Source organism: Chlamydomonas reinhardtii, chromosome 5, assembly GCF_000002595.2.
Source record: "Chlamydomonas reinhardtii strain CC-503 cw92 mt+ chromosome 5, whole genome shotgun sequence".
Classification (NCBI taxonomy): Eukaryota; Viridiplantae; Chlorophyta; class Chlorophyceae; order Chlamydomonadales; family Chlamydomonadaceae; genus Chlamydomonas; species Chlamydomonas reinhardtii.
The window spans coordinates 1,690,259-1,706,809 of record NC_057008.1 but is presented as its reverse complement, the minus strand read 5'-3'; the positions used below and the strand labels follow the sequence as shown (position 1 = coordinate 1,706,809).

At 68.2% G+C, this 16,551-nt stretch overlaps 3 protein-coding genes across 3 annotated transcripts; 1 reads left to right on the top strand and 2 right to left on the bottom strand.

Moving 5' to 3' along the window:
- Positions 1–1,707: 1,707 nt before the first annotated feature.
- On the bottom strand, positions 1,708–3,142 carry CHLRE_05g242859v5 (uncharacterized protein). The gene is made up of 3 exons (XM_043062437.1): positions 2,928–3,142; positions 2,343–2,841; positions 1,708–2,240 (listed from the first exon to the last, which is right to left on the bottom strand). The coding sequence occupies exons 1-2, from the start codon at positions 2,935–2,937 to the stop codon at positions 2,618–2,620; spliced, it is 234 nt and encodes a 77-aa protein (XP_042924713.1). The 5' UTR covers positions 2,938–3,142; the 3' UTR covers positions 1,708–2,240; positions 2,343–2,617.
- A 130-nt stretch (positions 3,143–3,272) lies between these two features.
- Positions 3,273–14,552, bottom strand: CHLRE_05g242858v5 (uncharacterized protein). The gene is made up of 19 exons (XM_043062436.1): positions 14,312–14,552; positions 13,883–14,191; positions 13,080–13,694; positions 12,813–12,946; positions 11,884–12,676; positions 11,568–11,777; positions 10,611–11,282; positions 10,264–10,449; positions 10,002–10,067; positions 9,751–9,876; positions 9,463–9,615; positions 8,616–9,335; positions 6,931–8,451; positions 6,327–6,834; positions 6,041–6,123; positions 5,160–5,801; positions 4,779–4,961; positions 4,133–4,490; positions 3,273–3,973 (listed from the first exon to the last, which is right to left on the bottom strand). The coding sequence occupies exons 2-19, from the start codon at positions 14,147–14,149 to the stop codon at positions 3,783–3,785; spliced, it is 7,428 nt and encodes a 2,475-aa protein (XP_042924712.1). The 5' UTR covers positions 14,150–14,191; positions 14,312–14,552; the 3' UTR covers positions 3,273–3,782.
- A 210-nt stretch (positions 14,553–14,762) lies between these two features.
- Positions 14,763–16,508, top strand: CHLRE_05g242857v5 (uncharacterized protein). The gene is made up of 2 exons (XM_043062435.1): positions 14,763–14,981; positions 15,407–16,508. Exons 1-2 carry the CDS (start codon positions 14,968–14,970, stop codon positions 15,627–15,629), a joined length of 237 nt encoding a protein of 78 aa, XP_042924711.1. The 5' UTR covers positions 14,763–14,967; the 3' UTR covers positions 15,630–16,508.
- The last annotated feature ends 43 nt before the right edge of the window (positions 16,509–16,551 follow it).

The window sequence follows — 16,551 nt, the reverse complement described above, 5'->3', positions numbered from 1 at the left end:
GGGGAGGGGAGGGGAGGGGAGGGTTGTAAGTACCAGCCCAAGCTTAACCAGACCAACCCAAAGAGGAGAGGAGGTCTCGGGAGGTCAACTGCGTGCACCTGCCTGCGGTGACAGATGGCCGTGTCTGCTGAGCCTATCACCCGACCCAAGCCCCGCCCCACCTACTTGCAAGCCCCCATCACCCACGCCTGATATTGACGTGCTTGAAAGAACGCAACACGCACAAGAGAACATGACGTTGTAGAGCCGAGGCCAGTGAGCTAGCACAAGCAAAAAAGAAAAGCGTGAGCATGAGCAGCGACCGCAACTGCTACGTTACCTTTGACGAGATAATCGCGCGCCAAGCTGCGCCACTCCGGCGTCCTAAAGCTTGTGACTCTCAGCTGGTGTACACGGCTGTCAGAGGCTGGGCTGGCGTAGGCTGGCCGCAGACTACCAAGCGAAGGCTGCGATGCGTTGTGATAACGCGAACCCCAAGAGACTCACCTGGAACACAGCCAGGCCTGCCTTCCTCCTCGCGCCCCCGCCCCTCCCCCCCTCTCCTCCCGCCCCTGCAACCCTCTCACCCTCCCCTGCCCCCCCCCTGCCGCCCCTGCACTGCAGGTCCGCTCCATCCGCCCCCCCAACGCCTACACGGGCAACGGGCTGACCTACGTGGACGAGGTGGTGAGGCTCAAGGCGCGGAAGGGAGCCAAGTAGGTGTGAAGAGGTCGCTGGCAGGATGGAGGTGTGGAAGTGGAGGTGTGGAAATGGAGTTGTGGAGGCGGAGATGTGGAAATGGAGATGTGGAAATGGAGATGTGGAAATGAAGATGTGGAAGTGGAGATGTGGAGGCGGAGGTGGAGGTGACGGTGGAGAGGGGCATGGAGGTGGAGGTGAAGGAGGGGGGTACCAGGGTAGACAGGGGGGTTCGATGTGAAGTGGGTCTGTGTGGGGGGGGGATGAGGGGATGGCGTAGCTGCAAGGTAGGCGTGGCCCCTGGGTGCCAGCAGCATAGGCTTGCGGGGTGAAGACTGGAAGGGATCGGGGGAGGGGCTGGCGGAGGGGCCGAGCTGCTGTGTGCTGTAGTGGTGGTAGTGGTCATGGTGGTGGGATGCACGAGTGCACGAGTGTGCGCGGAAGCTGTACCGGGTTGCGACTGCTACCGGGCAGGCTACTGCTGCAGTGCTGCTGTACCGGGTTGCTACTGCTGTACCGGGTTGCTACTGCTGTACTACTGCGGGTGACTACTGCATGGCGCTATATGTGGCACAGGGGGTTTGGGGTTTAGGGTTTGGTCGGCAGCAGGAGATTGCGGGTGGCGGCAGCGGCAGCGGCGGCGGCGGCGGCGGCGGCGGCGGCGGCGGCGGCGGCGGAGCAGTGGGTGGAATTGATGCGAATGCTTGGGGTACGTGCGGGAAGGCTTCTCGGCTTGTGTGGAAGCACACTTGAGGTCTCCAGCGCCGCTATTATTCAAGACCGCTACTCCGGGTGATGAGATGTGCGGGGTGCGGACAGGCAACCCAGCAGCCGAGTACGGTGGTGCTGGTGGCGATGGAGGGGCGGATTGTGGGGCTGTAGAAGAAGCCAGGACCTTCACATGTGTGTTTTGACTGATTGTGTGTGCCCCTAGCAAGCTTCGTGCGCCAAGCCCCTTCAACCGCTGCAGCCGACTCAATGGGACAAAGAAAGACGTGATGTGGCCGCATTAGCACTCGAGGGCTCGAGGCGCTCACCATTCGTTACACACACTCCGCTTCCGGTGCACAACGCAATCTGTGCGAGTTGCTGCACCCGGCCCACACCACCTCCGGCTGCCCGCATTTCGATGATAATGCAACCAACCAGTGCGGAATGCCTCCCGCCAGCACCACCCTCACGCCTCCACGACCAGCCTAGCCAGACGCCCGTCCTCCTGCTGCCGCCGCCGCTGCTGCTGCTGCTGCTGCCCATGCGCTGACAGCACCCTCTGCATGCGCCCCAGTCGTGTCCGCCGCCGTCCGCCGCTCCTCTCTCTGGGGCCTCCCAGTGCGCTCTGCCTCTCTCCCCCAATCACTCAACACTCATCGGTCATCACTCATCCGGATCGCCTCACAACCGCAGCCTCTCCCCCCCACTCTCAAGGCACCCCGCCTGCGCCTACCGCGTTCCCCTCTTATTTCAGTGGCCTTCTTATCTCAGTGGGCTCGGGCACAAAACCCGTGCTCCTACTTGACCTCGCGGATGCGGCCCGTCTCCACCTCATACACGTACCCAAACACCTGGAGGGGGGAGGCGGGGGAGGAGAGGAGGCCAGGAGGGGGCCGAGAGGGGAAGGTGAGAAGGGAGGAGCGCATATGCGTGCATCTGCAGTACATCCTCACCACCGGTGGCAGTCGGCATTAACTCCGTGCCGCGCTGTGCCGTTTCGAACACAACCCTCTGTTAACCAGTCATGCCTGGAACCCCCTTTGGTGACTACCATATGCCGACATCTGGCACGCACGCGCCTCTGCGCTTTCCTGCCCCATCCTGCCTGAGTGCCTGGCCTTATATACAATAACATCATAATAGCATCAAAGCAGCCCACGGTACTGAGGAGTCCCACACGGGAGCCCCTAGCAATAGCTGCTGCGCCTAGCTAAGGCGCCAGTCCGCGTCAGTCCGCGTCGTCTGAGACCACATACACACGCGTAACCTCGCACATGTCGATCAGCTCCGAGGTTGGCTCCCTGCAGGCGGGACAGCGTCCGCCAAGCGACCTGGCGCAGTCGCGGTGCACGCCGAAGTGGGCATCATCTGTGCTGACATGCTTCACAGCCCAGCGGTCTGACTCCGGCATGACCTCCAGGCAAATCATGCAGGCCTTTCCCTTCACCGACTCTGCATGTTGAGAGCAGGTATAGTGGTATGACGTGAAGGATCGGTCCGCAGAGCCGGGAAGAGCCCAGCAGGGGTGAAGAGCTTACCTTCCACCATGATTCGGGTGACGCCAGCGCAGTCACGGGGGCGCACAAGTACGCCCGGAGTGTTCTCGGCGATAGAGATATTATCAGCTGCGCTCAGAATACTTGATGAGCTCACCAACGACGCAGAGAACACAGCCTTCATGGCCTGAGCCATGGTGTATCACAGCTCGGAATTATTATTTGCGAGTACGGTATGTAAGATTGAAGCAGTGCCGATCATCAAGCGTACAACTTCCTAGCTTGGAGATAGGCGTGCCGACGTGCCCAGATGGCTGCCCCGATGTAAATCCGCCAACGCTCGCTATCTATGTGCCCGCCCGCTACACCAGGCAATGCAAAGGGCGATCCGCGCCAATGTTACAATTTTAGGCCAGCTCAATACGCTGAGAAAAGCAGGTGCCTGCTCCTGCACCGTCAAGTGTGAATGTGTGAGGCTATCACAAGGTTGTGGCTGCAGCTTTTGCAGCTTTTGCAGTTTACACATTCCGAAAGGTTTGCTCACGTAGTTTGGTCCGTTCGACAATTACCCATACCGTATACCGACACGCACCACACATACCCCTACGGCCTACGCATGCAGTCCGACACGACGAGTGACCCACACAATCTCCTGTTGCTCACACCTTCCCATCACAAGGGGGTATCCCGTACGATTACCTGCAGTCGAAAGGTCACGAGGGGCGCGGCCTGCCCAGCTCGCACAAGACCGGCCCACTTACTGCAGCCACCACTGATTGCTTCTGCAGCACTACTGCTAGCAAACAAAACCCGCTCATAGCGATCCCTCAACGGTCACAGTTTCCCGGTAACGACGGTTTCGCACCCACTGGCCGCCTTCCAAACGGCCCTGCAGCCTCACGGCCGGAACGTCAGGCCGCCCCCCGCCCCGCCGTGCGCGCTGAGGTCCAGGCTGGGCGGCCGCTCCCGCGCGTCGCGCCGCAGGTCGTCCAGCAGCAGCCCCGCCGCCGCCGCCAGCTCCGCCCGCACCGCCTCCACCTTCTTCTCCAGCGCCGCCACCACCGGGTTGTTCACAGCGGCAGAGATGGCTGCAGGGGCAGCAGGGTGGGTGGGAACAAGTGAGAGACAACCGAGGGAAGGGGCGAGCTTAACGAGACTGAGCGGCCGATGCAGGACACAACGTGAGTGAGACAGCTATATCTTTATTTGCAAAGGAAGAACTATGCAAATCCAACCCCGGGCCTCACCCTTGAACGGGTTGGCTGTGGACTCGCGCTCAATGCGGCTGGCCGCACCCAATGCCCCCGTCAGCCCCTCCAGCGCCACCACGCCCGCCTCGAGCCGGCACGCCACGCGCCGCTCCAGCGCCCGCAGCCCCGCCGCCACCGACGGCAGCGTCACGCCGCTGGGCGGTGCCGGGATGCCGCTGCTAGCACTGCCCGAGCCGCCCAGCGCCGCCGCCAGCTTGCCGCTTGCGTCCGCCAGCCGCGCCTCCGCCTCCGCCAGGCGCGGCGCCAGGGCCTTGAGCGACGCCAGGCCGTGGGCGCTCTCCAGCGCACTGCCCTCCGCCGCCAGCAGCCGGTGCTCCAGCCGCAGCAGCTCCGACTGCAAGGCACAGGCACAGGCGGTGTGTGTGGGGGGGGGGGGGAGGGAGGGAGGTACCTGTTAACCAATCCCATAAGGAAACAGTAGCGGGCGGGGGGTGGGCACACCCACACACACACACCAAACCTCTCGCAACATACACCATAGCAGAACGCTTGCCGCGCGGTGTGAGTGCCTTGGGTAACAGGGTGGGCGGGCGCACGAGGACCGCGTACAAACGCGGCAGCACGCTTGCAATGCCGAGGCTGGCAACCCGTGTGTGCTGTGTGTGTGTGTGTGTTTACCCACCTGGACCTCCTTGAGGCTGGACGGCTCGCCCGACACACTCGCGCGGCCGCTGGCGGGGCCCGAGCCGTCCGCCGCGCCGCCGCCGCCCCAGCCGCCGCCGACCTGCTCCGCCGCCGCCGCCTCCAGGCCGTCGATGCGCCGGTGCAGCGAGCCCACCGCCACGTGCATGTCCTTGATCATGCCCTGCGGTCATGCGGCCGGCGGCGAGCCCCATGCGCGGCGGGTGCGCGCGTCAGTACACGACGGCGCTGACACGGCGCTCCCACACCCTTGCCAAGCCCTGCCGCGCGCGTTCCCATCAACTGCAACCGCGACCCCCTTTCTCTCGCCCGTCCCAACACCCACTCCCCACGCGCTCCCCGCCTGCTCTCCTCTGCCCACCTGCGTGCTGTCCACGTACTCCTGCACCGCCAGCAGCCGGTTGCGCATGTTGCTGGCGGCGGTGTGCAGTGCCGCCACGCGCCCGTCCAGCGCCGCCAGGTCGGACGCGGAGGCCAGGCTCATGCCCAGACCACCGCCGCCGCCGCCGCCGCCGCCACCCGCCGCCACGCCGGTGGCGGTGTCAATGGCGGCGCGCACCTCCTCCCGCAGCCCGCCCAGCCGGCTCTCCAGCACCTCCTCCAGCAGCTGCACCTTGGCGCCCAGGGCCGCCACCTCCACAGACGAGGCGGAGGAGGAGAAACCAGCAACAGCAACGTTGGCGTTGGCGTTGCCGGCGGCCTGGTCTGCCTCCGCCTGCGCCTCCTCGCCGGCAGGGGCGGGGGCGGGCGCCGCGCCCAGGCCGCGCACCGCCTCCAGGACGGAGCCCAGCGCCTTGTCCAGCGCGGCGGTGTGGCCCGCCACCGTGCCCAGCTCCGACTCCAGCCGGCCCAGCCGCCGCACCACGCCCACCACCTCCTCCGCCAGCGCGGCGGTGGCGGCGCCCGTGTCGGCTGCCGGCCGGGCGCCGCCGTCCGCCGCGGCGGCGCCGGCCCCGTTGGACGCAGGCAGGCCGGTCGCCAGGGCCTTGAGCTGCTCCGCGATCTGTGAGACAGTGGAGCAGGCGCGGCAGCGTTGAGGAAGGCGACAGCAGCAAAGCAGCCGCGGCCATCTTGGCAGTTCGCTGCCTGATATCAATTGCCATGCTACGGGACACAGGAGCCCCCGGCACTGCCCATCACCCCTTGTCACACGCACATACACACACTTCGTTTTGTTGGTTTTATACACACTCACACAACACACACAATACACACACACGAACCCAACACCCGCGCACGCACCTCATCCAGGCGGTTCTCATGGTGCAGCACCATCTGCTGCACAGCCGGGTGCGTCTGGCTGCCGATGAAGCGCAGCGCCGCCACTGCAACAAGCGCAAACGCAGTGGGGCGCGGGTCCGGGGGAGCAACACGGTAGGCACATCAAGGAAAGCGCAAGCAGCCGACAAGGGACTGGGGGCGTGCTCAGCTTGCGTCCTGGCTCTCGCTCACGATGCAGCCCCACCGCCCTACACACTGCATCACACCGTATCGCAGGCTTGAGCCCCCGCAGCCCCGCCCTGCTTACCCTGCTCCAGCACGGTGACCAGCGTCTCCGCAAAGGCGGGCGAGTTGACGTCGCGCACGTCCGCCGCCGCCAGCGCCGCCTGCGCCTCGTCCAGCCGGCTGTCCACCGCCGCCAGCGCCGTGCCCGTCTCCTCGGCGTCGCTGTACTGCGCGTGCAGCCGTCCGCTCTGCCGCTTCACCACCTCCACTAGCCGCGCCAGGAAGGCCGCCTGCTGGCTGGCAGTGGCGGCGGCGGTGCCGGCGGCGCGGCCGCCCATCGGCGAGGCGCCGGCGCCCGACATGCGCGGGGTGCGGGAGGGCGGGATGATGACGGCGGTGGCGGAGGGCGAGAACATGCCGGCCACGGTGGCGGCGGCGGCGCTGCCGCCGTCCGAGTTGAAGGGTGGTGTGTCGGGCGCTTGGGACTGCGGGGCGGGCTGCGAGGGGTCGGCCGCTGCTGCCGCTGCGTTGGCGTCGGCGGCCGAGGCGACGGCGGCGGCATAGCGCACCTGCTCCGCCAGGGCCTCCAGCTGCAGGGGTGAGGAAGACGGGCGTGCGTGTGTCAGGGCATGTCAGAAACAACGCAGTCGTAGGCAGTTTGGCGCCCAACGTAGCGGAACCCGCACCTGGTCTCGCAGCGAGTCCACATCATTGAGGCGGGCAGTGACCGAGCTCAAGCCCGACTGCACCTCCTTCACCTCAGCCGTCACAGCCGCCAGGCCGGCGGCCACGCCCGCGTCGTCGGGGCGCCCGCGCGGCGACGAGGCGCGCACCGCCGCCGCCGCAATCGCCTCTGTCGCGGCCTCCTGAGCCGCGCCCACCGCCCGTTGCGTCGCCACTGCGGCCGCGTCACGCGCCGCCAGCACCGCCGCCTCCACCGCCGCCTCGCGGGCAGCAGACACAGCCGCCGCCACGCACGCGGCCTGGAGTGACTCCGCCAGGGCGGGGTCCGCGCCGGCGCTGGCAGGCGCGGCAGGCTGTGCGGCGGCAACGACTGCTGCCGCCGCCTCCGCCGCGGCCTGCGCCTCCTGCGCAGCCTGGCGCGCGGCCTCGGCGTCAACCACGGAGTTGCGTGCCGCCTCCGCCTCCACAGCCGCCTCACGCACAGCAGACTCCACCGCGTCAAGGGCAACAGCCGCCGCCTCCTCGCGCGCCGCCGCCGCCTCGCGCGCAGCCTCGGCCACCGCCACCGCGCCGCGCACCACCACCGCCACCTCCTCCACCGTCTCTCGCGCCGCCGCCGCCTCCGCGGCCGCGGCCCGCGCGGCATCCGCCTCCGCCTCCGCCCGCCGCGCGGCGTCCGCTGCCTGCTCCGCCTGCCGACCCAGCACTGACTCCAGCTGCTGCGCGATGGCGCCCGGAATGGCCTCCAGCACCACCTCCGCCGCCGCCGCCCGCACGTCCTCCAGCGCGCCCGCCTCCTCCAGCGACTCCACGCGCCCGCCCAGGCGGCCCACCACCGCGGCCAGCTCCTGCACCGCGCCCTGCAGCGCCCCCAGCTGCCGCTCCATCTCGCGCGGCACCACCGGCACCATCAAGCCCAGGCCCAGCACGCGGCCCTCCTCGTCCTCCTCCTCGCCGTCGTCCTCAGCAGACGTGGCGGCCCCAGCCGCGCCGGAGCCCGAGCCTGCCGCTGCCTCAGCGCCGGCCTCCGCAGCACCGGCAGCCTCCACGTCAGCCTCCACGTCAGCCTCCTCACCCGACACCTCCGCCGCCGCCGCAGCAGCAGCAGCAGCTGACGCGGCGGCTGCAGCGGCGGCGGCCGCCACGGCGGCGCGGGAGGTGGGGCTGCGCGGCGTGCGCACCACGAAGGCCGCCTCCAGCTGGTCCTCCGCCGCCTGCAGCCGCGCCGCCAGCATGTTGACGGTCCGGGCCAACGTGGACAGCGTGTCCAGCCCCTCGCCGCCGTCATCGTCACCCTCCTCCGAGCCGCCCACGGCCAGCCCCAGGCCTAGGCTGCGGCTGCTGCGGCCCGCCGCCGCCGCCGCCTCCAGGCGCGCCGCCGTCTCCAGGCGTGCCGCGCTGCGCTGCTTGTGCTGGTCGTGCTGGTCGGTGGCCATGGTGGCCATCAGCGCCAGGCTGGAGGCGGTGGCGGCCACCTGCGAGTCCAGCCGCTCCTGCAGCTCCGACACGGTCTCCTCCAGCACCTGGGCGCATGCAAGGAAACAGCGCCGTCACACGGGCACCAAAGGAGTAAGTGCAGAGACTAGCTAGCCGTAAACATTGCCGTTCAGCAGCCGTGCAAGCGCATTCGAACCCTGGATTGCACCCGCCCATCCGTGGCGCGTGGCGCCTCGCGGCAGCAACCCACCTTGCGTGACTCGGCGGCATGCGTGACCTGGTCCTGCAGCCCCGCACACAGCTCCGTCAGGTCGCCCAGCACGCCACGCAGCTGCCGCACCTCCTCCGCCACCGCCAGCGCCGCCTGCAGGCTGGTGCCCTCCGCCTCGCCGCCCGCGCCCGCCTCCGCCTCCTCGGCCTCCTCCGCCACCAGCAGCTGAGACAGCGACGGCTCCGCCACGCTCATGTCCGCGTCGGTGCCGGCGCCGTCCTGCGTGGACACAGCCTCCACCAGCAGCCGCACGCGCAGCGGGCTCTCGCCGCCGGCCGCCACCGCAGCGGGGTCTGCCGGCGAGAGGCACAGGTGCACGAAGGCGCTGTCGCGCGACGCGGTGCGGCGATGGTGGCCCGCGGCGCCGTGGCCCTGGCCCAGTCCGTGCGAGGCCGCGGTCGCGGGCGAGGCCGCGGCGCCGCTGGTGGCGGCTGAGGGCACGGCGGCCTCCAGCGCCGCGACGCGAGCGCGCAGCTCCGCCAGCTCCTGCTGCGCCGCCTCCGCAGCGGCGGCGGCGGCCGCGACGGCTGCGGTGCTGGCGGGCGGCAGCGGCGGCAGGGCGGCGGGGTGCTGCGGCGAGGCGGGCGGCGCGGCGCCCATGCGGCGGAACTGCATCTCCAGCGTCACCATGGCCTGCTGGATGGAGTTGAGCTGCTCGTGACGCACCATGCTCTCGGATCGATACAGGGCCAGCTTGACCTGTGAGGAGGACGTTCAGCAAACCGACGCCGATCAGCCTGAGCAAGACTAGCAGTACAAGCTAGTGCTTACGAACACCTTCGCCCAAGCTGCCTGCAAGGAGCCAGGGCCCAGGTGCCGCCCGCACCTGCTGCTCCAGCTCGGCCTGCTTGCCCGCCAGGTCCTCCAGCGCCTGCACCAGCCGCGGCGACAGCACCGCGCCCTCCTCGCCGTTGCCGTTGCGCGCCGCCACGGAGCCGCTGCGGGACGGCGCCTGCACCGCCACGTCGTCCGAGGAGGCCTGCAAGGCAACAGCGTGCCGGTACTTTCAGCCAGGGTGGACTTGCTTCTCCACTGCCAAACGTGCAACACCACCACATCCGCGCCTTGCTGCAAGAGCTGCCACCCGCCTACCCCCCCCCCCCGCTGTTCCCACCTCGCGCACGAGGCGGCCGGTGTCGAACACCGACGCCAGCTCGTCCACGGCGCGCTTCATGTCGGCGCGCGCCTGGAAGATTGCGCCCAGCTGCTCGCGGTTCACGTAGTCGCGCGAGATGCGGGACTGCAGCGACGTGCGGCACACAGCAAAATGGCGTGAGGTAGGGGTCCGCTAGCTCCTTGAGGACCACGGGAAATGGGTCAGCCGCGGCTGCACAGGCCGTGCACACCCGCCCAACCCCTGCCTACCGTGAGCGAGGCCAGCGCCTGCGAGGTCTCCTGCACCCGGTCCACCACCTCCTCCTCCAGCTTGACCTGCACGCACGTGCGCGGCAGCAATACGTGCGTCAGCACACCACCAAAGGCGCCAGGAGCCGCACATCGGCAAACAAACGCACACGCAGATTCCACCCGGCGCGCCAGACCCCCCTCGCAAGTCCCTGCCGTCCCGCCCACCCCTTCCGCCACTACACTGCTTAACAGCACCTCTTAAACCCCCTCCCCCCCGCACCTTGAGCTGCTGCAGCTGCGCCTCCAGCGCGGCGGTGCTGGCGGCCTGCTGCTCCGCGCGGCGCTGCAGCACACCCGAGGCGGCGGCCATGGAGTCAAAGGTGCTGGCGGCGCTGGCCACCCGCTCGTCCATGGCGCCCACCGCCTGCGTCAGCCCCGCCACCTCCGACGCCAGCCGCGACGTGGCCTGCAGGCACCCACACAGGAGAACCGGCTTTCAGCTTAGCAGGTCGCTTTCAACGCAAAACGCGGATATGAGCGCGCCTCAGGCTGGACCGAAGCCCGCTGCACTCCCCACATCCTCCCCATCGCCATCGCCAGCGCCACCGCCACTGCCAACGCACCCACCTGCTGGATGGCGTCCTCCGCGTCCTGCTTGGACGCCACCAGCTGGCCGCGGACACCGTCCATGTCCGCTGCCGCCGCCTCCACCGCGCCCTCCAGGCCGCCCACACGGGCGCGCAGCTGCGCCACCAGGTCCAACAGCCCGCCGCCACCGCCGCCGCCACCGCCGCCCTGTGCCGCCACACGCGGCGCAGCCCGGGCCGCAGACCGGCCGCCCGCCGCAGCGCCATCCTCGCCCTCGGCGCCATCCTCCTCCGCCTCCTCCTCCTCCCCTCCGGCATCGGCCGCCTCCTCGGCCGCGGCCAGCGCCTCCGCCTCCACCTCCGCCGCCGCCGCCTCCTCCAGGTCGCTGGCGGACACCCGCCTGCCTGCCGCCTGCTCGCCGCCCAGCGGGCTGGCCGCCACGCTGGAGCGCGGGTCCACGCCCACCGCCGCCTCCAGCGCCTCCAGCCGCGTGGACGTCACGTCCGCCTGCCCCGTCAGCAGGATCAGCTCCGCGCGCAGCCCCTCCACCGAGGCCAGCGCCAGGTCGCCGCGCTCCGCCGCGTCCGCCGCCGCGCCGCGCAGCTCCTGCAGCGCCGCCTCGCTGGCGGCGGCGGCGGCCGCCAGCTGCTCGTCCACCTGCTGCAGCGCCGCCTCCACGCGGCCCTTCAGGCCCTCCATCACCGCGCCGACCTGACCGGGGGGTTGCATTCATGATTAGCTAAGGAAGTGGGGGGTAACATTCATGACTATGTGAAGAGAAGGCGTAGCCAGGTAGGGGGGATGCAGTTCGTGTGCACCGCCAGCGGGCAGCTGCCGGGACTCCCCCACACAGCCACAGCCACAGCCGCCTCGAGTCCTCGACCCACCCGCTAGGGTAGCTGTGCATGCCAAGCCCTCCAAGCGCAAATAGCCCCACGCGCATGCACTTCGTTCTGGACGCCCACGGCTGCCACAGCCCTGCCCTGGCAATCTCACCTGCTCACGCAGCTGGTCCTGCACCTCCTGCAGCGCCTCAGTCGGGTCGGCCCGCGAGCCCTGCTCCGCCTGGGCCTGCTGCACCAGCTGCGCGCACGTGGCGGCGTCCATGGCGGCCGAGGTCGCCGCCGCCACCTGCTCCTGCACCTGACTCAGCCCAGCCGAGATGGCAGCCTGCTCCTCAGACACCTGAGCCGCAAGGTTGGCGAGCTGCGAGCACATACACACCAACGCATGTCAGCCCGCGCTGTAACCCAGGGCAAAGCAAGCCAACACAACTGACGCTACACGCGGGGCCGGGCCTGTTTAGTCGCACCTGCTGCTTGAGCGCGCCCTGCTCCTGCTCCACGCCGGCAACCATGGCAAGCACGCTCTCCTGAAGCGCCGCAGCTGCGCTGGCCGCCGCGGCGGTGCCAGCCTTCCGCACAGCCTCCTCCGCGTTGGCAGCCATGTCGGCCGCGGACGCCTCCACCTCCGCCAGGCGCGCCGCCGCCGCCTCCACCGCCTCGGTGCACTGGGCCGCGGCCTCCTCCGCCATCTCCTTGCTACGCAGCGCCGCCGCCTCAGCCGCCGCCGCCGACACCTCCAGGCGCTCCCGCATGCGGCCCACGTGCTCCATCAGGTCCGCCTTGGCGGCCGCCGCCACCTCCGCCGACAGCGCCGCCGCATCGGCACCGGGCATGGACGCGCGGCGTTCGGCCGCCGTCTCACGCCGCTCCCGCAGCGCCGCCAGCTCCTGCTCCGCCGCCGCGGCCGCCGTCGCCACCGACTGCAGCTCCTCCCGGCTGACCAGCCCCTCGACGCGGCCGGTCAGGCCCGCCAGCTGCTCCTCAACCGCCGCAACGCGGCGCAGGCCCTCCTCCGCGGCGTCCGCCACCACGTCGGCCGCGGGGCCGCGCAGCCCGCTGGCGCCGGCGGCACTTTGCAGTGCCGCCAGCTCCCGCTCCATGCTGTCGACCTGGTCGCGGGTGGCGTCCAGGTCGGGCAGGCGCCGCCGCAACGAGGCCACAGCCGTCTTGAGCTCGCCGTTCTCCGCCACCAGCACGGGCACCTGGGCCATCAAGAAGGCCAGCTGCCGGCGCATCTCAGCGCCCTCCGCAGCAGAGACGCTGCATGAGGAAATACGAACGAAACGTCAAGTTGCAGTCTCAGCTGGGGCTAGTCAAAGGGGGGGAACTGATTGCGCGCACGCTCCATACTGCCACGGCCGCCCTCATCTCACAAGCAAGTTCCCCGGGGGCTTACCCAGCGGCCTGCGGCTGCGAGTCGGCCTGCTGCAGCTGCGCCTCGACCTGGTCACGCAGCTGCGCCACATCACGGCCAACGTCGAGCACCATGCCGCGCAGCTCCGCCTGGGCCGACGCCAGCTCGTGGAGGGTCTGCGACCGGGGGCAACAACACGGGCAATTGAGCTCATGAATCACCTGCTTATCTGTAGGCGACATGCGGCCATGTGCCAGCGCGGACGGGTGCGGACGCAACCTGCCGGCGGTAGCCTCTCGCCTCGCTCACCTGCTGCGTGGAAGACAGGTCGCCCTCGTGCGAGGATCGATGCGCCGAGCCGCTGCCAGCGCCGCCCTCGCCGCCGCCGCGGTCCTCCACCGCGCGCAGCCGCTCCGCCAGCGCCTCCAGCCGCGCCGTGAGCGCCGCCAGCGCCTGCTCGCCGCCCGCCGACTTCTTCTCCACCTTGTACATGTGCGAGCGCAGCTTGTTGAGCAGCTCCGACATGTCGTGCATGCGCACCGAGAGCTCGCTGGGGATGCGGCCGCCGTCTGCCGCCACGCCGGCGGGCGAGCCGGTGGTGACCTGCTTCTGCAGGGACTCCACCATCTGGTCCTGTCGGATGATGTGAGCCTCCAGAAAGTCCAGCCCCGCAATCAGCTTGTGTATCTGCGCCGCGTGCTGCTGCAGCGTGGCACCCATGTGGTTGGGGCCCTGCTCCAGGATATGCAAAGCGGAGCGTGCCCCTGCTGCGCCGCCAGTGACGGGGGTCGGCGTCGTGGGCACGCCTCCGGCCATGTGGCGGCCGCGCAGGTTGACCGACGGCCCCAAGCCCATGCTCCCCGCGCCGCCCGCCATGCTGGTAGCACGGGACGGGGTCGTCGCGCGCCCACCAACGTAGTCGACCTGTGTCCAAGGAAGGAGGGGTACGAGGGCAGGGGTGATGGCGAGCGCGGTGCGCTGGCAGGAGGAAGGTAGGAGACAGCGGAAGCGTCGGAGGGTGTTGCCAAGCGGCCCGGGTGGCGGCAAGCCGCAGTTATGGCAAGGCCGAATCCTAACAGAGCCTGTGACGTTGCACAACAACCCCTACTCACCAGGCGCGCGGTCTCATGAATGGTGCTCGCGGAAAAGTGCTGCAAATTCTTGATGTGGCGCTCGCTGCTGTCAAGTCGTTCAGTCAGCGAGCCGTAAAGGCCCTCAATAGTTCCAAGCTTTGACGCAATATCTGTCAGGACCACCTCGAGGGGCGGGTGGCTGGTGCCGGGCGCAGCAGTGACGCCTGACGCTGGGCCTGCGATTCCCGCACCCGGCCCGGCAAGCGTGTTTAAGGTGCTCCGCACTGCGTCCAGCTGCTCTCGCATAGCCTGACGCTCAAGTGAGCTGGATACACTGATGCCGCCGAGCTGCGGGCGGGTCAGGACGTGACAAGGTGCGGGTCAACGTCAAGAAGATTGAGGAAGGCTGGTAACTTTTCCCTGCCTCGTGCCCCACAGACAAGCTCAATTGGACATGGATCTACTCACAGATTCAACATCGGACTGTCTCCACCCTCGGCCAGCCATTTTGCTCTGCTGTCGCTGAATTTGCTCTTCAGAAGTTCTTCAGAAGTCCCACCTGCGCAGCTGCCTCGCTCCCATCGGCACCACCACCGTCTGAATCAGAGCTTAAATTAACTGATCGCAACTGAGCCCGCGAGAGACGGAAGTATTTGCCCGAGCTCATTGCCAAGTTGCAGCGGCCTGTAATGTCCTGTGCATGCTGGGTATCATAACATGGAAAGCAGGTGTAAATAGACAGTGAAGTTGAGAGTTAAGTCCTGGTACTAAGGCTGCACCTGGCCTGCACACTTCCCGCCCATGCGGCCATGCGAACTCCCCTCCCTCCAGAGGCGAACTCCCCTTCCGCCCTGACGGAACCCGTGCTCGTCATTTTCTGCTGCTCCGTCCTCAAATCTTATTCCGCCTATTAGTAAGGATTGACAATGGCTTTCCGGCACCGTGTGCTGCATATGGTGCACAACCGGGAGCGGCAGTAACAACTTGTTCAGTTCGTAGCCACGGTTCGTAGCCCTGGACTGGGCTCAGCCCCACGAGGAAAGCCTAGGTTCAGGGTTGTCGTGCGGTCATCTAGAACCAGCTGTAGTGATGAATCTGGAGCCTGTGGGGCAGCACACACATGCATGGGCGCAGGAAGGTGGGAGGGATGCCTGGGCGGGGTCGGAGACTCATCCAGCCGGCGCGGGCATCCAGCATAGCCCGGCCACATAACTGCTGCGTGCGACCCGACCGGGGTATGCGACAGTGCCCGCCCTAGTGTTGGCAGACCTCATGGCGGCGGAGGCGGCGGGGCCCTGCCGCCTGAGCGGATTGGACATTCGTTCTGAAGAGCTAATGCAGTCCTGGCGTCCGCCGTGTGCGTGGCACTGTACAGCCGCACGGCCGGGCGTTGGACTAGCCCCTAGCTGGGCTGGCTGATGCCGCCAGCGGAGGTGGCGGCGGCGCGGCTGCGAGAGGCGGGCGTGGTGGTGATGGCGGGTGCAGCACCGGCAGCAGCGGCACGGTGGCAGCTGCTGTGGCTGTGGAAGGCGCCTTCGCGCTGTTCGGCAACCCCGGGTGCAGCTGCCTGGATGGGCCCAGCGCGCTCGTCGCGCTTGTCGCGCCCGGCCGCGGCAAGACGTGCGCGCCCTGCAAGCGCATCACGTACTGCTGCGGCGCATGCCAGTTGAGGCACTGGCGGGGCGGCCACGCTAGGCAGTGTGCGGTGCTGGCGCGTGCGGCTGTGGGGGCTCTGGCGGTGGGGGCGCTGTGGCGCGGGCTGGGGCGGGGGCTGGGGCTGGGGTAGCAGGCAAGCAGACAAACAGAGAAGAAATGGGCGGATGTGAGTGATCGCTACATAGCAAGTCACGCATGCTGCTGCGCATGCCACATGGCTTTGACATTGCACATGGCGTACGTGGGTCACTGGATCGGCATGGCGCGCTCAATGGTGTGCATGTGATTGTGTGATTGGGGCATTCTAGTGATTCTACTCACTCCCTGACGCAGGCGTGCACAGGAGCACCCGCTGCCAGGTACCAGATGTTTGGGAGCGCCTTGGCCTCGTGCCGTGCTGTCCGGGCGGCGTCAAGGGCGTTTCAGATTGATGCAAACCATGGCAGGGCTTGGTGCGGACGTACAAGACACGGAGTACCGCAGTCGAAGGAGAGCAACGCGATGTGAGAGGGAGGTGTGCGTCTTTGTTATCCTTTTTGGGGCGCGGGGATGCGGGATTCGCTTGTGTTACAGAGTAGTTCGAGGTAGATCGGATGTTGGAGAAGCGGTGGCAGCAGGGTGACGTGGTACCCCGGAAAGCGGCTAGACAGGGGTTGGTGCATGCAGAGGGGTGCACACGGCGGAAAGACTTGCGGGGTGTTGGGCGGGAAGCCAGGCGAAGCCAAGCACGGCGGGGACCCGAATGGGGCCTGACCGGGACTACACATTTATCCACCCATTGGACAAGCCCAACCCAACTCATGGTGGGGCCCTGTTCATTCATTTCCAAAAGGGCACCACGGTTGTGTAGGGCGTTCAAGCGTGCGCTGCGCCTGCGGGCGTGGACAGAGGCGGGACTTGTCATGGGGGCAACTGGGGGGCCTATGGGGACAGCAGCTTGGGGCGCGTGGCGGCGATCGCGGGCGCAGTGCAGAAGGCTGCGGGCACGGTGGTACATTGCCGTCCGCATGCTCGCGCCGATGCACCAAGTTCACCTGAGCTTGCGCAACGCC